Source organism: Choloepus didactylus, chromosome 5 (assembly GCF_015220235.1).
Source record: "Choloepus didactylus isolate mChoDid1 chromosome 5, mChoDid1.pri, whole genome shotgun sequence".
NCBI classification, from domain to species: Eukaryota; Metazoa; Chordata; class Mammalia; order Pilosa; family Megalonychidae; genus Choloepus; species Choloepus didactylus.
In genome coordinates, this window is record NC_051311.1 from 63,164,977 (window position 1) to 63,179,903 (window position 14,927).

General features: G+C 44.0%; 1 protein-coding gene across 3 annotated transcripts in view; it reads right to left on the minus strand.

The window, feature by feature from the left end:
* Positions 1-2,653, minus strand: part of SMO (smoothened, frizzled class receptor) — a 28,175-nt gene extending 25,522 nt beyond the window's left edge. For 2 of the 3 annotated variants that reach the window (XM_037836187.1, XM_037836186.1), the window contains exon 1: positions 2,088-2,653. In XM_037836187.1, coding sequence (XP_037692115.1) covers positions 2,088-2,415 — 328 coding nt within the window. In that variant the 5' untranslated portion in view covers positions 2,416-2,653. The remainder of the gene's footprint in view (positions 1-2,087) is intronic. The other variant, XM_037836185.1, reaches the window with a different exon arrangement.
* Positions 2,654-14,927: the final 12,274 nt, after the last annotated feature.

The window sequence follows — 14,927 nt, forward strand, 5'->3', positions numbered from 1 at the left end:
ATCACTATCCTAGGAAGGGACAAATCACTAGCCTGAGATTCCCAGTGGAACACATGGCTTGGGTTCACTCTAACCACCCACTGGCCCAGCTCTGCGTCAACATCTGCATCTCACCCTACTTCATACAACAACAAGCCAAAAGACCCAATGCAGAAAGAGCCCAACCAGAATACACATGAGAACCGAACTGAGCTGAGTGATAACACGCAGAGGCAGATAAGAGCTCAGAGTGAACTAAAGAACCTTCAGGATCCTACCCCACCAGAGGCATATCTAGTGAGGTTTGAACCTGCACAATCGGCAGATGGTTCTACCTCATACACTTTCCTGCACAAACTACTTCTGCTTACTCAGCAGCTACTCTCAGTAATGTGGACTGGAAAGAGGTTCAAACCCTTCCTCCTTGACTTGATAGTAACTACAGAGAGACAGCCTCACACACACATTTAGCTTAGGAGAACTGGACCTTGGCTCCCTGCAAAATAAAGAGAGAGACAGCAATCCTCTACTAGTGTGAGCAATTCAGACCTGAGAGTCTAGGGCTGAGAGATTTGGATTTTTCATACGGCTGGTTCCTGAACTCAAATTTCATCTTCATGTGGTACTCAAAGCAACCTTGCTTATCCTTTCTTTAGTTTTCCTTTTTATTCTTTCTGTCTTCTGCTATTTTGCATCTATGTAACTTTGAAGACTGAAATTAAATTTGTATGTGTATACCCTTTCTTATATACTGTATATCATTATATTTTACACATTTATATAAACACATTACCATAAAAGGAGTATATAGACAAAATCACATATACCATACATTATGGTAATTTGTGAATTTTTCAAGAGTACTACTGATTACACACAATTTCTGTTTTATGTACTACCTTTAGAACCTGACACACACACCCTCATAAAATGCAACTCCATCATCCTCCAAGTTCCTTCTCTGGCATCTGCACTAGTCTGGGAACAGTCCTGCCTTGTCCAACATCCCTGCAAAGGCCACTCTAGTGGCCAAGCTGACAATGAGTAGTAGTCTACATATATTTCCGCTATCAGAGTCCTTTTTAGCTAAGCCCCAGGGCAGAGCTAAATGATGGGACACTTCAGGACTGTCAAAAGAAAGAGTCTGCCAGGCCTGCTCCTGGCTTTTGATCTCCTTTTTTTGCAGGGATAGTTTTGGAATCACAATGGCCAGAAGCTGGGAACGACAAGGCCAGTTCCATTCCCAACATCTCAGCCCAGAATAGCAACAGGTGGGAGACAATCCACTCCACACTGCCAAGGAGAGACCTGTTTGGGTTAGGTCTGCCATAATTTTACTCTGAGAATAAGGCTCTGGGACCTCCAACCACCATGGAAATATCCACGGGCTCTCAACATCCCAGGCTTCAGTGTTGCTTCTGCAGTCCTGACCAGCCTGTGGATCCAAACTTCCAAAGAACACACAAGTAATTGTTGGAATAGTCTCATTCTTTCACAACCTCAGGCAAGAATCAGAGCCCCACTTTTCAGATGAGGAAACTGTGAAATCGCAAGTGAAAGCCAGGCAAGATTAAGGTTCTCTGGACTTCCTGTCTCCCAAAACAAGAATTCCCAATTTCCAGGTTATCTTTTAATTATTCATCTCCAAGGGTTTTTATTTTTTCCTTCACAAGTTTCATTCAATTTTTCCCCCCACCCTCTCTCTCTTCTACACTTATCCTTCTCTTTTTTCTCCCTTACTCAATATCTAGGTCTCTTCCCAAAGGTCTAGAACACCGTTTTCAAAGTGGCAGTTAGGTAACGCATCTCCTCTTCTTTAAAAATGTCCTTTCCTTTGGCTTGGACCCCCCTCTACCGTCTCCCTCATCCCCCTGTATCTTTTGCTCTCCCACCCTACTTATGCCTTTTGTGTCGGCTTCTTCAACTTCCTCGTCCTCCCTCCCCCATCACCGACGACCCCATCTTGCACGTAACCTGCCCCCAAAGTTTCAGACTCTATCCCTCTAACCCTTGCACCCTCTCCAAAGCTCAGGCCTGAGCCTGTTCTTTCCAACAATTCCCCCATCCCACCACCGCAGCCCCCTGGGAACCGGCTCTGGCGCGCTTACCCGACCAGAGCACCAGCTTGCCGTGAGCTTCCTCCTGCGAGTCCGAGTCCCCGGCCAGGAGCGTGGAGGTAGCCGCGTAGGGCAGCGCCGAGCCCAGGCACACGTTGTAGCGCAGCGGCTCGCAGGGGGCGGCCCGGCCGCAGTGGTTCAGCAGCGACGGAGGGCCGGTCACCGCCGCGCTCCTTCTCGCGCTCCCGCCCGCGCTTCGGGGTCCGGGGCCGGTCGCGTTCCCGCTCAAGGCCGACCCCCGGCCCGGGCCCCCCAGCAGCAGCAGCAACAGCCCGACGAGCGAGAGCGCGGGCTCCCGCGCGGGCCGGGAAGCGGCCATGGCCAAACCCGCCAACTCAGCAGAAGCTCCGACGCCCCCGCCCGCTCCCCGGAGCCCCCCGGCCACACACGCAACCCTCGGGGCCGTGGAGGCCGCTCAGGCGACCTGTGCGCCCCGCGAGTCCGGCGCCGGAACCCCCAGGACGCTCCGCGCGCCCCGGCCCCTCCGCGCCCAACTTCGCAAACTTTGGAACCCGCGGCCCATGTTGGGCGGCGGAGGCCCCGGCCGGGATGCACAACTCCCCACCCCCTCGCCCGGCTATCCAAATTGTCTTCAGCCCCGGGAACCCCTTGGGCCCCCAACCTCCATCACCATGCCCCCTCCCAACATTAAAACCAACTCCGGGCCCGGCGAGGGAGGCCAGGCGCGGGCTGGGCGTGCGGGACTAAGTCCCCAGCTTCGTCCCCGCTCCAGCGCAGCCCAGACGCCACCTTCGCCCCAGCGCACTGCAGCCCCCCGGGTTCTCCCCGCTGACTGCCCGGCTCCTTTGTTGCTCTAGCTCGCTCGGCTCTCTGGAATGCACGGGCCTCGCCGAGCCAAGCCCGGCCCCCGCTCCGCCACGGCTGGGGGAGGGACTGGCCGAGGGAGGGAAGAAGAGGGGAGGGTATGAGACAGAGGAGGAGCGTGAGCTTCGCCGTTCCCGGCGCCCGGAGAGGCCAGGGCTAGGGGACTCTAGTGACCCTTCCCGCCACCGCTCCGCGGCCCGGGGCAAGAGACGGAAGGAAATCGTGGCCCGGAGCTGCAACGAGACTCAGAGGACACGTTAATTGTTCTGAGGATCTTTCCCACTTGGTGGTCTGTAGGAAGCGGACTCTTCTCCAGCCCTGATTTAGGGTGTGAGAGACAGAAGGTGCCTGAAGGCAGCGGGAACTTCCACTGTCCCTCGCCCCCAGCTCCGCCAGTTTTTCTTTCCTGCTTTTGGCTAGCTCATTCAATTTTCCCGGGGCCCCATGGAGGAGAGTCAGGGTTTGGAGTTCCCGCTTCTCCAATTCCTACCAGCATGAATGTTCAGCTTCAGGCTCCGTACCTGTCTGAGAGATGACCTCAGGGTCGCTCACGGCAGCTGTCCGGCTCCTGTTACCTGTGGAAGCAGGTGTCTGGAAACCATACGTGCCAATACGAAGCCTTTATTGCCACAAATGTGTGAAGTCTGTACTGTGGTTTCCAACCACTGGCCCTGGCATGTTTTCGGTTATGTCCAAAGTAAGCCAGTCCATCTTTGATGGCCCTTGCTACTTGTTTGCTGGCCAAGGGAGGTTTTTGCTGCTTCCCTTCCCTCCTCTGCCCATTTTGTCTTTCCTCTCCCCTTTGCTTGGCATGCTTTCTGTCTCAGCACTTGGTTTCACCCAGCAGCAGTTTGTACCTGTAACCAAGGGTACAGCCAGCATTGAGCAACTTTTTAGTGTTGCTGATCTGACAGCGTACTAAAGTGACTTTTCTTTTCTTAGCTGTGAGAGACTAGCTCATGGCCTAGCTGAATTGGACTAGCTTTGTTGTTTGGCCTTTTAAGAGTAAATTAGCTATTATGCTTCAGCTATGATCCTTAATTTGTACATGAGAGAGAGAGAGAGAGAAGAGATTTAATTCAATTTAGCAAGTCTTTCTGAAATCCTAGGATGCACATAGCACTGTGATAAGCAAGACATCCTTGCAGAACTTGAGAACTTGTGTCTTACTGGGGTACCAGGCTGACCCTCAAGGAACAGAATGTATCATGACAAAGCAGCAAGGTCTCCTCCAGGGCAGGGAATTTATCATATTCTCTTGGTAATCCCAAAGCACCTAGTTCAGTCCATATTAAGCACCTGATAAATACATTGCCAAAATGAGGTGTACAGCAAGCGTGCTACAGGAATTTATATCAGGGAGAGATCGGTGCAGGTAGAAGTGGAGGAGGTGGGATTTGAATCCAGTCCAAAGTGTGAGTAGAAGGAGTTAGAGTAGAGAGGAGTAGAGGGGAAACTGCTTGTGGAAGAAACTATGAATATAGCTCAGAGCATGATCAGCCTGGCTATCAGGACATAGTAGGGAATAAGATAAGTAGAAAACCGTTAGTGAAAAGTCTCAAACAACATATAGAGGAGTTAAGGTTTAATTGTATTGGCAATAAGGAAACTACAAATTTTTTATCAAGAGAGTAATGTGTTTAAGAATATTAATCAGGCAACACAAGGATGGTAAAGGGGCAGGAGACTGGAGGAAAAAGACCATTTTGAGGGAAAGTGGTTTAAGGAAGAAGGGGAAATAGAATGTCATCGGGGATATATATTCCCACTGGAAAAATAATTTAAAATGTTATGACCTATATTATTTTCTTTCTGTGATATAAATGAAATGGTCATTATACATGTCCAATTCTGAGCCACTGAGAAAGATACCCCACTGATGTTTTGTTTTGTGAACTTTCTCCAATTATTTTTTATCTGCTTATTATTGTTACAGCTTTGAAGCATTTTGTCAGTATTTAATGTATTAAGGAGAAATCTACACATTTGCCCAGGCTGCCCCTTACTTCTCTGCTTAAAAATGGCAGTAGCTAATTCCTTCAGTATGAAGGCTCTACATTCCTTGTCAGGTACATCAGAGATTTCTTGGGAAGTATGAACAAGATTTACAGCATTATAATATAGTACCTTTATGCTGGAGACTGAAGAGGGTGAATTGAGAAGATCCTAAGATGTTGTCTTCCCTGCGGAATCCTCTTCCCTTCAGGGGGATGGAAAAGGTATACTAATTTTTCAACTTGGCCTGTGTGTGTGTATGCCTATTCCCCAGTCTTTGGCATTTCTTTCTGGCAATCCTCCTGGCCTAGACAAAAAGCATCATGAAGGCAGAGTGGGAAAATTCTCATAGTACTGTCATAGGCTACTGGACCAGGTTCCCGTCAGTGGCAGCTGCAACAACAGCCAGGGTTCTGGGTTCCCCACATACAGAAGGAAGTGGAAAAAGATTCAGGAATCCTGTCAGGAAGCAAGAAAGGAAAGTCTTCCCTGAGGACTGGAGAAGAGAGAACTTCCTGGTATTTCCTGAATGGCCTTCAGGGTCCCAGAGAAAGCTCACCCATCCCTTCCTGCTGCTATACCAAGAGAGCCAGTGTCTGTTAGAGACTCCTCAGAGAGAAATGACACACTGTCAGCCTTCAGCCTGGTGACAGGTTGCAAGATTCTCCTCTCCTGAGCCTGAGCCAACTCCACCCACCCAGTTCCTCAAGAGTCTTAACCTGATCTACATGTCATAACATAATCCTTTTGTCAGGACCATGAGAAGTCATCCTGTGTTGACAATGCAGCATAGTACCTGATTTGCTACAAGTAGCTTCTTGATTTCTGAGTCATTCTCATAGAAATTTTGGCATTTTGAGGTCACATTCAATGCTAGGTCCTCCACTCAATAAAGATGGGCATGAAAGTATCCGTGGAATATTCACTGGTATCCTTGAGACCTTGGTTGCCTCCTTATGGTGCCGATTTTCACACTGGCCAGAACTTGTAGCATAATTGTTGCAACATTCCTGATCTCTTTCTGCAACTAAGAGCATCATGCTACTGTCATAGACTACTAGACCAGGGAAAGGACAAAATGGGAAAGGGGCTAGATAAGCAACATCTTCAAAGAGGCAGCACAGTAGATTTGGGATTAGAGATCTAAGTTGTCTCACTACTCAAATGACTTTGAGCAACTTATTCTGAGTTTCTATTTTCGTCCTTTATAAATATGAGAGTATTGCTACTTAGCTATAAGGAGTCCAATGAGGATTAGTATGAAATAACATGAGAAAGATTGGTCCTTAAGTGCTTAATAATTGTTCGTTTCATGTTCCTTTCCTTCCATCTCCAAGATCCTTCTTTTGGTGTGATTTCAGTGGTTCTGGAAGTCCATCCAGTAGGCAAGATGATGGAAATGTGGCTGGTTTGGGAAAGGGTAATCCTACTCCATTACAGCCTGTCACTACACACTGTGATATCAGATTTTAGGTCTGGGTGTTGACATTCTGTTTTTAGACTATGGAATATAGTTTTCCTCTTCTCAGTAAGTAGCACCACCATTCACCCAGCTGCACAGGCCAAGAATCTTGCTGTCATCCTTGACTCTTCTCTTTCTCTAGCATCTCACACTCAACCCAAATCCTGTCAGCTCCACTTCAAAATCAAAATATGTCTAGACTCCAACTACCCTTCCACACCTCCACAGCTGCCACTCTTGTCTGAGCTGTCATCATCTCTCATTCTGGGCCTCTCTAAGAGCTTTCTAACCGAGCTGCCTATTTCCCATTGCCCTCCCACAACCTATTCTACCCCCAGGTACCAAGGCAATCCTTTAAAATATGTCAGATTCCTAGGTCCAAAACTCTCTGATAATATTTCATCACAGAAAAAGATCCAAAGATCTCATCATGAATTTACCAAAGCCATGCTGACTCCTGGCATCCTCCTGGGTCTCATGCCATGCCACTCTGTTACTATGAAAACACCCTTGGACATGCGATTGTTTTTGTTGGTTCTTGCACACACCAAGCAAGCTCCTGCCTCAGGACCTCTGCACTCATGGCTTGCTCTCATGTACTCACTATGTTCAGGTGCCTGTTCAAATATCCTTCCTCAAGAAGACACTGCTTACAAATGGCTCCAAAGAAAAGGAAATACTTAAGTAAAAGTTTAACAAAACATGCACAGGATCTGTATGATGAAAATTATAAAATGCTGATGAAAGAAATCAAAGACTGTGTAAATCCTTGAAGAGACATACTGTATTCATGGATTGAAAGATTCAACATGGTAAAGATGTCAATTTTCCCTGAATTGATCTACAGGTTTAACACAATTCCTACCAAAATCTCAGGAAGTTTCTCTGAAGACATAGAAAGCTTCTTCTAAAATTTATAGGGGAAGGGAAAAGCCCTAGAATAGCCAAAACAATTCTGAAAAAGAAGAGTGAATTAGAAGGAATCACTCTTCCCAATATTAAGGATTCCCGTTTGGCTGCAGTAGTTAAGAGAGTGTGGTACTGGAGGAGGGAGAGACACATAGATCAATGGAACAGAATAGAGAACCCAGACATAGATCCACACAAATATGCCCAAGTAGTTTTTGACAAAAGAGCAAAAGCAATTCAATGCAGGAAGGAGAGCCTTTTCAATAAATGGGGCTGGAGCAATTGGATATCCATAGGCAAAAAAGTGAAACAACCTAAACCTCAGGCTTTTTATAAAAAGTAACTCAAAATAAAATCATGGACTTAGATGCAAAACTATAAAACATCTAGAAAAAATATATAGGAGAAAATCTTCAGGACCCAGGACCAGGCAAAGAGTTCCTAGACCTGACACAATCCATAAGAGGAAAAATTGGTAAAATGGACCTCATCGAAAAACAAAAAATAGACAAACTGCAGACTGGGAGAAAGTATTTGCAAATCACATATCTGACAAAGGTCTTATATCTAGAATAAAAAAGAACTCTCAAAGCTCAACATTACAAAAACTTTTAGAAAGTAGGCAAGACATGCACAGACATTTTACCAAAGAGAATACAGATCACAAATAAGCATATGAATAGATATTCAACATCATTAGCCATTAGTAAAATGCAAATTAAACTATAATGAGATATCATTACACACCTATCAAAATGACTAAAATGAAAAATAGTTATTAACATCAAATGCTGGTGAAGATGCAGAATTACCTAATGAGGAAGAAGATGCAGAGAAACTGAATCACTCATATTTTGCTGGTGGGAATGTAAAATGGTACAGCCACTCTGGAAAGCAGTTTGGCAGTTTCTTAAAAAAAAACAAAACCATAAATTCAGTTACTTATATGACCCAGCAATCACACTCCTGGGCATTTATCCAAGAGAAATGAAGACTTATTTTCATGCAGAAACTTGTACACAAACGTTCATAGCTGTTTTATTTGTAACAGCTCAAAACTGGAAACTAACCAAATGTCCTTTAATGAGTAAATAGTTAAACAAACTGTGGTATACCATACCATGGAATACTACTCAGAAATAAAAGGGAACAAACTATTGATAGACTCAGAAACTTGGATGGATCTCAAAGAAATTATGCTGAGTGAAAAAGCCAATCTACAGCATGATTCCATTTAGGTAACATTCATGAAAGAACATAATTATAGGGATGGAGAACAGATTAGTGGTTGCTAGGGGTTAGTGATAGGGAGGGTTAGGTGTGGTTATAAAGGGATAACACCAACATGTCTTATGATGATGGCACAGTTGAATATTTCCTTTAACAGTTTTATTGAGATATAATTCACATACACAGTTGAGTATCTTGTTGTAGTGATGGTTACACAAGGCTAAACATGTAATAAAATTACATAGAGCTATACACAAAATGAGTACATGTATAACTGATGAAATCTGAATAAACTCTAAGGATTGTACCAATGTCAATTCCTTGGTTTTGATTTTGCATTCTAATTGTACAAGATGTGAACACTGCAAGAGGTTGAAAGGTGCATTGGACGTCCCTGTACATTTCTTTGCAGACTCCTGTGAATCTATAATTACGTCAAAATAAAAAGATTTAAAAAAAATTTAAAAGCAATTTTAACTGCCTCATCCAAAATACCACCCTTTCCACCACTCTGTCTCCTTAGCCTGCTTTATTTTTCTTCAAAGCATGTATCTCCACCTGACATTATAATTATATAATTATATATAAATAATATTAAGTGCAAGTAATATGTAACAAGAGATAACATATATTTGTATAAATCTGTCTCCTCCAGTAGAATCTAAACTTAGGAGGGCAGGAACTTGTTTTATTTTTCTACTGTATCCCCAGTGCTAGAATAGTATGGCATATCGTATTTACTGAGTGAGTGCATGAGTTTACCTGGCTTCCTGTAGGCGTCCATTTCATTTATCATGTCTATAATAAATTGGCTTTTACAACCTCCTGCCAAAAAGGTGTTCACCCCACATTTTCAGTTCAGAGATTTCAATTGTCTTCTCCAGTAATTACATTTTAATAAATGTAATTTTTTAGTGTGAATAGGCATTTGATCCCATTCTGTCCATTCCTCTTTGGCTCCAATCAGACTGGCCTTTTGCAAATATGTCTTCCTTCAATGTCTGTCTGGTAAAGCTAAAGCTTCAGCTAGGAGCAGGCATCTCAAAGTCTGTGAATCTGACATGGTTGACACTTGTTCCAGTTTGCTAATGCTGCCATTATGCAAAATACCGGAATGGATTGGCTCTCATAAAGGGGATTTATTAGGTTACAAATTTACAGTTCTAAGGCCATAAAAATGTCCAAACTAAGGCACCAACAAGAGGATACCTTCAATGAAGAATGGCCAATGGCATCTGGAACACCTCTGGCAGCTGGGAAGGCACGTGGCTGGCGTTTGCTGGTCCTTTGCTCCCAGGTTGTATTTCAAAATGGCTTTTTCCAAAATGTTTCTGGGCTTGTCTCTCTTAGCTTCTTCAGCTCCCATGCATCTAAGCATCAGGGGTCCTCTCTTGGCTTCTCCGAAGCAAACTCTGAGCTCCAAGCATCTCCAAGCATCTCTAAGTGTCATCAAGCATCTCTCTAAAAGTCTCTCTCAGCCGCTCTGAGCTCCTTCTGTGGGCTCTCTTATAGGAGTCCAGTGATTTAATTAAGACCCACCCTGAATGGGTGAGGTCCAAATCTCCACGGAAATAATTTAATCAAAGGTATTGTCCACAGTTGATTGAGTCCCATCTCCATGGAAACTCAATCAAACGAATGTCCGCCCTCACAAGATTGCATTAAAGAACATGGCTTTTGGGGGGCATAAAATATCCCTATGGATACAACCCTGTTTCTCTCAAAAAGAGCTTCAGTAGGCCAGGGTTTCAGACAGAATTGGTCAAATGAAATGAAGCAATTTTACAAGAAAAAAGAAACAGCACAAAAAAATCATTAAACTCTCAGCCATCTATATTACTACAAATGTTCATGATACATTTTATTGTGCATCCATCATAGGCAAAATAATGGCTCCTAAAGATATCCACATCCTAATCTCCAGAACCTGTAAATATATAACTTTACATGGCAAAAGGAATTTTGCACATGTGAGTAAGATTAGGGACTTTGAGATGGACAGGTTATCATGGATCACACAGGTAAGCCTAATTTAATGGTATGTGTCCTTAAAAACAGAGAACCTTGCCTGCTGCAGAGAGGTGGCAGCTGGGTGAGAAGCCTGCTATTGCTGGCTTTGAAGAGGGAAGAAAGCTGCCACCAACCAAAGGATGCAGGTGGCCACCAGGAGCTGGAAAAGGCAAGGTGGATTGTCTCCTGGAAAAAGGAATGCAGCCCTATGCATACCTTAATTTTAGACCAGTGAGACTCATGCCAGACTCTGACCAATAGAACTGTAAGATAGTAAATTTGTGTTGTTTTTAACACTAAGTTTTGGTAATTTCTTACAGCTGCAATTGAAAACTAATTTGGCATCTTACTCCAACTATAGCTTTTCTACTAGTTTTGTTTGTAAGCAACAGAAACCAAGTTGAGCTTCCCTAAGCAAACAAAGCAGGCTTTACTGTAAGTGTACAGAGTGTCTCAGGGAACCCAAGGCAGGAAAGCAGTGGAGCTGCAGATAGGTTCTAGGATCACAACTGAAAAGCTGCCACTAACAACCCGGAAAGTATCCTTCCTCTGTCCCTTTTATGTCTGCCTCCCTACCCTTACTGCCAATCTGTTTCATTCTTCTCTTTCTGGAGACAGATTTTCTCTGCAACTTAATCCATGGTGTATAAGAGAGCTGAGCCTCAGTTTCCCCTTGCCTGATTTTTCTTCATGAGACCAGCCCAGGCTGCAACTAGAATCTCATTCTCAATTCCAAAGTCCCAGGGAAGGAACTCTGTTGGGCAGTTTGGGCCAAGTGCCCAAGCCTGATGCAATCATTTCCAGGGTACCAGGTCTTATAGTACAAATATGGCTCCCCAAGATTCACCCCTGTAGCTTGGCAGGTGGGGGACCCATTTTCAAAGAAGGAGGAATCATTCTGAACTGGGCAGATATAACTGAAAAGGTGCCTACTCTAGCTCCCTACAGCCATGACAAATATAATATTCTAACTTTAGTTTTGTTGTTGTTTGTTTTGCTTTTAAGTATTTAACTCTTTTACCCTTCTAGAATGTATTGCAGATGTTAGATATGAATCTAAGTTACTTATTTTCCATACTGCAATCCATTTGTCCACAACTTTTATTATTGATTACCTCTTCTTCCTGTCACTGTGTTGCTTCTTTTTTTAAAAAATTAAATTCAGTTTTATTGAAATATATTCACATACCATACAATCATCCATGGTGTACAATCAACTGTTTGCAGTACCATCATACAGTTATGCATTCATCACCCCAATCTATTTTTGAACATTTTCCTTATATCAGGAAGTATCAGAATAGGAGTAAAAAATAAAAGCAAAAAAGAACACCCAAATCACCCCCCTCATCCCATCCTATTTTTCATTTAGTTTTTGTCCCCATTTTTCTACTTATCCATCCATACACTAGATAAAGGGAGTGTGATCCACAAGGTTTCACAATCACGCTGTCACCCCTTGTAAGATACATTGTTATACAATCATCTTCAAGAGTCCAGACTACTGGGTTGGAGTTTGATAGTTTCAGGTATTTACTTCTAGCTATCCCAATACATTAAAATCTAAAAGGTGTTACCTATATAGTGCATAAGAATGTCCACCAGAGTGACCTCTCGACTCCATTTGAAATCTCTCAGCCACTGAAACTTTATTTCGTTTCATTTTGCATCGCCCTTTTGGTCAAGAAGATATTCTCAATTCCACAATGCCAGGTCCAGATTCATCCCCGGGAGTCATATCCTGTGTTGCCAGGGAAATTTACACCCCTGGGAGTCAGGTCCCACATAGGGGGGAGGGCAGTGAGTTCACCTGCTGAGGTGGCTTAGTTAGAGAGAGAGGGCCACATCTGAGCAACAAAGAGGCACTTAGGGGGAGACTCTTAGGCACAATTATATGCAGGTTTAGCCTCTCCTTTGCAGTAACAAGCTTCATGAGGGCAAGTCCCGTGATAGAGGGCTTGTCCCATCAAAGTGCCATTCCTCAATGTTTGTGACAACATCAGCATCAGTCCAGGTGAGGAAGTCCAACACTTCTGCATTTTCCTCCAGCTCCTAAGGGGACCCTGCAAATATATTTTTATTCTCTGTCCAAATTACTTTGGGATGTGTCACTATTTCACTCTAACCTATACAAACCTACCATATCTCACTTCCTATTCAAAGTTCCATGTAATTGTGGTGTGTTTGAACAAACTGACTGTAGAGTTATACTGTTTAGAAAATATAGATTCTACACCAAATAAGACATCTCTTCCCTTGATCTCACATGGAAGTTGAAGTTTTAAAACACTGTATTGCTTCTTGTTTGTTAGAAGTGAGTACTGATAATGTTTGAAAATATTTCTGGAATCTCTATTTGATTGATTTACCAGGTTCCTGGCCTGGTAGCAAGAAGGCTCTGGAGGCTTAACTTCCAAACTGAGATCAAGACTGTAGTTACCCTTGGTTTTTATCCCTCCTTTATTCCCTTCATTATTTATGGCAATTTGGAATATCTGATTACTCTCAACTTATCTGGGGAGAGGGGAGGTCAGTTCACAAAATGTTTCTGACTTTTTTTAGCAAGATGGATCAGGAGAGCTCTTCTAATGGAAGAAGCTGTGCTGTTCCCCTTTTTGAAACTGGTCCCTGGCCTTGTTAGCATACCCTGGCCTTCAGGTTGAAGAGTCAGAAAACAGCAAAGGATCTGCATATTAAACTACATAATAACTACATGCTTGGCACACAATAAGTACTTAATAAATATTAGGTAATTATTAGAATGAAAGCCAGAGAATACCTACCTCAAACTCTTGCCAAAATCCAATATTAGTTTATCCCCGGATCTTCCCCACTTAAGTCATGCATGAGATTGGAAAGGGTATAGTGGGTTGAATAATAGCCACCAACAATGTCTTTGTGCCAATCCCTGGCACCTGTGTGTATGTTACCCTACATAGTAAAAAGGATTTTGCAGATGTGATTAAGTTAAGGGGCGTGAGATAGGAAAGTTATCCTGCATTATCTGAGTGGGCCTAATATAATCCCAAGGGTCGTTCCAAGAAGGAGGCCGAAGAGTCAGAGTCAGAGTAAAAGGAGATGTGAAGACAAAAGCAGAGGTTGGAGTGGTGAGCTTTGAAGACAGAAGAAGGGTACTTCGAGAAGCTGGAAAAGGCAAGAAAATGGATTGTCTCCTAGAGCCTCTAGAAGGAACACAGCTCTGCTGATGCCTTGAGAGACTCATTTTAGATTTCTGACCTCTAGAACTGTAAGACAAATGTGAGGGTTTTTTTTTAGTTATGAGTTTGCAATAATTTGTTGCAACAGCAACAGGAAACTAATACAAGGGGAGTTGAATTTTATTGAACATTCTGGGCAAAATTGGCACCCCTGGACTCAAGTCCTCCTTTAAATTGTAGGGTTTGAGGCCACAGAATCAAGCAGTACCTTTTTTGCCATGACACCTCAGCCAGATTTTCACCCATCTTTCAGGCCTCTTCTCTCCACCTCTTCCCCACTCAGCCTGATTTCTGCTGCCTCCAGCAATCTCCTTCCAATCCCCCATTTTTGGAGCTTAGCTTAGATGAGTTGTTCTGAGGTATGGTGTTAAACCCACATGCTTGGGACTTGGGTTACTAGAAATAGGTAGAAATTCAGGGAGCAAATTAAACTGAAACATGAAATAACAATGAAAAGCCGTTTAAAAATTGGTGCATTTTCTCCCCCAGCATTAGGCCAAATTTCCTGTGTATGTGAGAGAGAGAAAGCAAGAGAGAGAGAGACTGAGAATCAGAGGCAAGAACCAGCACTATGAGCGTCTGAATACTTTGCTCAGCGCGTTTCAAGGCCTGGGGCATGGACAGAAATTCCCGATCCTTTTGTTCAAGGCCCGAAACCGAGGGACAGTAGAGACCGTGGTAAAAGCGCAGTTTGCGGTTTTAAAAAAACCGGACTTGAATCCAGACTCTGACGACCACCTCTTCCTAGTCTCTTAGTTCCTCAAAGAGGCCCCAAATGAGCCTCGATTGTCGAAGGTGGTGAACCGGGTAGGCCCATCACCCGACCCCTTACCCGACACACCGGCTTCTGGGTCCGTGTCACTAAAAAAGGGAAACGTGCCTGCAGGTTTCTGGCACCAAGCAAAGACAGCGCCACTAAGAAAACGCGTTTTATTTTTCCTCCTCTCTCCTAGAATAAATGGCCTTTACTTTTTCTATTTCTGATTATTTTATTTTTTCTTTCTGATCTGTTACTAACTGGGAGCTAAACATTGGCCTGGGCCCCAGGCGGCTGCTGGAAAGACGCCCTCCCAGGGACAGAAGGGCGGGGGGAGGGCGCGAGCTCGCGATTCTTTGTCTCTCAGACACTGTAGGTGTTCTCTCGACTCTTTCCTTGGCTAGCCCAAGGTCCTAGTCCGAAGC